At 51.4% G+C, this 2,054-nt stretch overlaps 2 protein-coding genes across 2 annotated transcripts; both read left to right on the top strand.

Moving 5' to 3' along the window:
* Nucleotides 1–110: 110 nt before the first annotated feature.
* TraAM80_10554 (retrotransposon hot spot (RHS) protein) lies at nucleotides 111–509 on the top strand (the record flags this gene model as incomplete). The annotated part of the gene is made up of 1 exon (XM_029387167.1): nucleotides 111–509. The coding sequence occupies one exon, from the start codon at nucleotides 111–113 to the stop codon at nucleotides 507–509; it is 399 nt and encodes a 132-aa protein (XP_029232991.1).
* A 56-nt stretch (nucleotides 510–565) lies between these two features.
* TraAM80_10553 (retrotransposon hot spot (RHS) protein) lies at nucleotides 566–1,072 on the top strand (the record flags this gene model as incomplete). The annotated part of the gene is made up of 1 exon (XM_029387166.1): nucleotides 566–1,072. The coding sequence occupies one exon, from the start codon at nucleotides 566–568 to the stop codon at nucleotides 1,070–1,072; it is 507 nt and encodes a 168-aa protein (XP_029232990.1).
* Nucleotides 1,073–2,054: the final 982 nt, after the last annotated feature.

Genomic DNA, 2,054 nt, shown 5'->3' with positions numbered 1-2,054 from the left:
GGGCACCATGAAAGTCATCATGAATTGCCCGATGAAAATGACGTGAAGGCGATGTGTACTGGGAGACACGCAATAAGACTGAAGAGGAGCAGGTGGAGTATTGGAGAAGGATGTACATGCGCATGCATGACGTCGGACCGATTCCACGATGCATCTTTAATGATAATAAATATAAAAACCACGTGGAGGAAATCGATAACGTCCTGGCAGGTATCAACGCTTCAAATGCCACACAATATGATATGATTGGAGGTAAGGAAATGTGGCCCTCGAATGACGCACCTCACAAACTTGTGAAAGTTGTCAGAGTAAAAACACAACGCGGTCTTGAGGCGTTTGTTAACCTGCCGGTCTGTTTTTCCATTGAAAGCAAATTAATTGCAAAGTTGCTCGAGGTGGATGGGAAGAATGGCATTATTTATCGACTATTGAAGTGCAGAAAAGAATTATTGGCAGATGCTTCGGAGCGGTATGCTCCGAACGCACCCCTGAGTAGAGTCTTTATGTAAAATATAATGCCGGGCCTCAACGAGTTGCCTCCACCAGGACGTCGTCGGCGACAGAGATGTGTGCTGCAATCGAACCCCGAAAAACATCCAAGCAGACCCGTTGCATTAATAGCACTGGACCACACTTTTCCGATGTTGGATGTACAATACAAGGTGCTATACCTACCGGAGAGCAGACATTTTCCGCTTGTGGACAGCTTTTTCTTCGTTGGCGCACCGCGGAGGACGATGGTTGCGGTGCAGGTGAGACGACGAGGGCTGAGCATGGCACCAAAGCCAGCACGGTGAGGCGGTTCAACAGTCTTCTACGGAGTTATTTTGATGACTGGGAAACTTTTGAGGAAGGCTTGTCGTGGGAGATTATTTACGTGCAGCATGAGGACAGTACGACAATAAACGCGTGGCAGCAATGTGTTGTCGTCGCGCACGCAAATGTAACGGGCAGCAATGGGCGTGAGGACCCTCGGGCCATTGCGGCATTTTGGAATCAGCAGGTGCATCAGTGCGAGGTAGCGGTATCAGCTGAAAATTTTATACATGAACGACAAACCCAACGTGGATGACACCCAGAGGGACAAGGAAAAGGAGGAGGGGAATAAACAGCTTGAGTTTACTGGTGAAATATTTTAGGGAGTATGATATATTGCCGAGTGTGTTTGTGTGTGGGTAGGAGGCGCACTTAGGGACTCGCTCTGCCGTGCGCCAAGTGATTATTATGGCCAGCGCTACCACAGCAGCACTTTTTTTTTTGTTGTGGTTGCGAGTAAAATTGCGTGGGGAATGATGGCGCCTTGTGGGTGTACGCCGGCAGTATTCCATTGGTGATATCCCCTCGCTGTTCCCAGTTTGTTACTGCAGAGAGTTTGGGCGAGAGGGTAAGTTTTGCATGCTGAGTGGGCTCACAGGCGGGAAAGCAAATGCGGCGGCCACCACAGCCCAGAGGTCAGGGGCAAACCGAATTTCTGAAATTGTTTTTGTGCGTTGGCGTGGTGTTTTTCCCTTTTGTTTTTTTGGGTGCCATCGTTTTTGGTTCGTCTGTACTCCAATGGGGGGTGCCGCATGCGCCGCTGAGAGCCTCGAGCAAACGCCGTTGGCGTCTCTCTTTTGTTGGGTTGCCGTCCTGGGCGCATGCGCCTGTTCCGTCTTGTTTGGGCTGCACGCACTGACCGGGCAGTCTGAGGCTACGGCTGCGCTGGCGTGTTGCCCTCGCTTGCAAGCGTAACGAGGCGTGGAAGAATTGGTGCTGCATGCGTCTTTTTTTATTTTTATTTTTTAAATTATTTTAGTTACGCCACGCCCCACTCCTGCTGCAGTGCGCTGAGGGAAGTGGCGGCGTTGGGGAGTTTGTGGGGGCCGTGATGGGAGGTCCCGCCGGCATTGCGCACTGCATGTTGCCGCTGGCGGGGTTTGAAGGGGCTGGGCGGGGGAGACGGTAAACGAGGTGCTTATGAATTTGTTTTGTTGTTTAATTTCTGTGGGAGGCGTCACACACTGCGGACTCTCCGTGCGGGTGCGTGTGGGTGTTTCTTGTGGGCGGCGGCGAGT

This window comes from Trypanosoma rangeli (assembly GCF_003719475.1).
Source record: "Trypanosoma rangeli strain AM80 chromosome Unknown Tra_15.4_contig_01048, whole genome shotgun sequence".
In the NCBI taxonomy this organism is placed as follows: domain Eukaryota; phylum Euglenozoa; class Kinetoplastea; order Trypanosomatida; family Trypanosomatidae; genus Trypanosoma; species Trypanosoma rangeli.
Note: the sequence above shows the minus strand (reverse complement) of the source record. Positions and strands in the feature narration are given on the sequence as shown.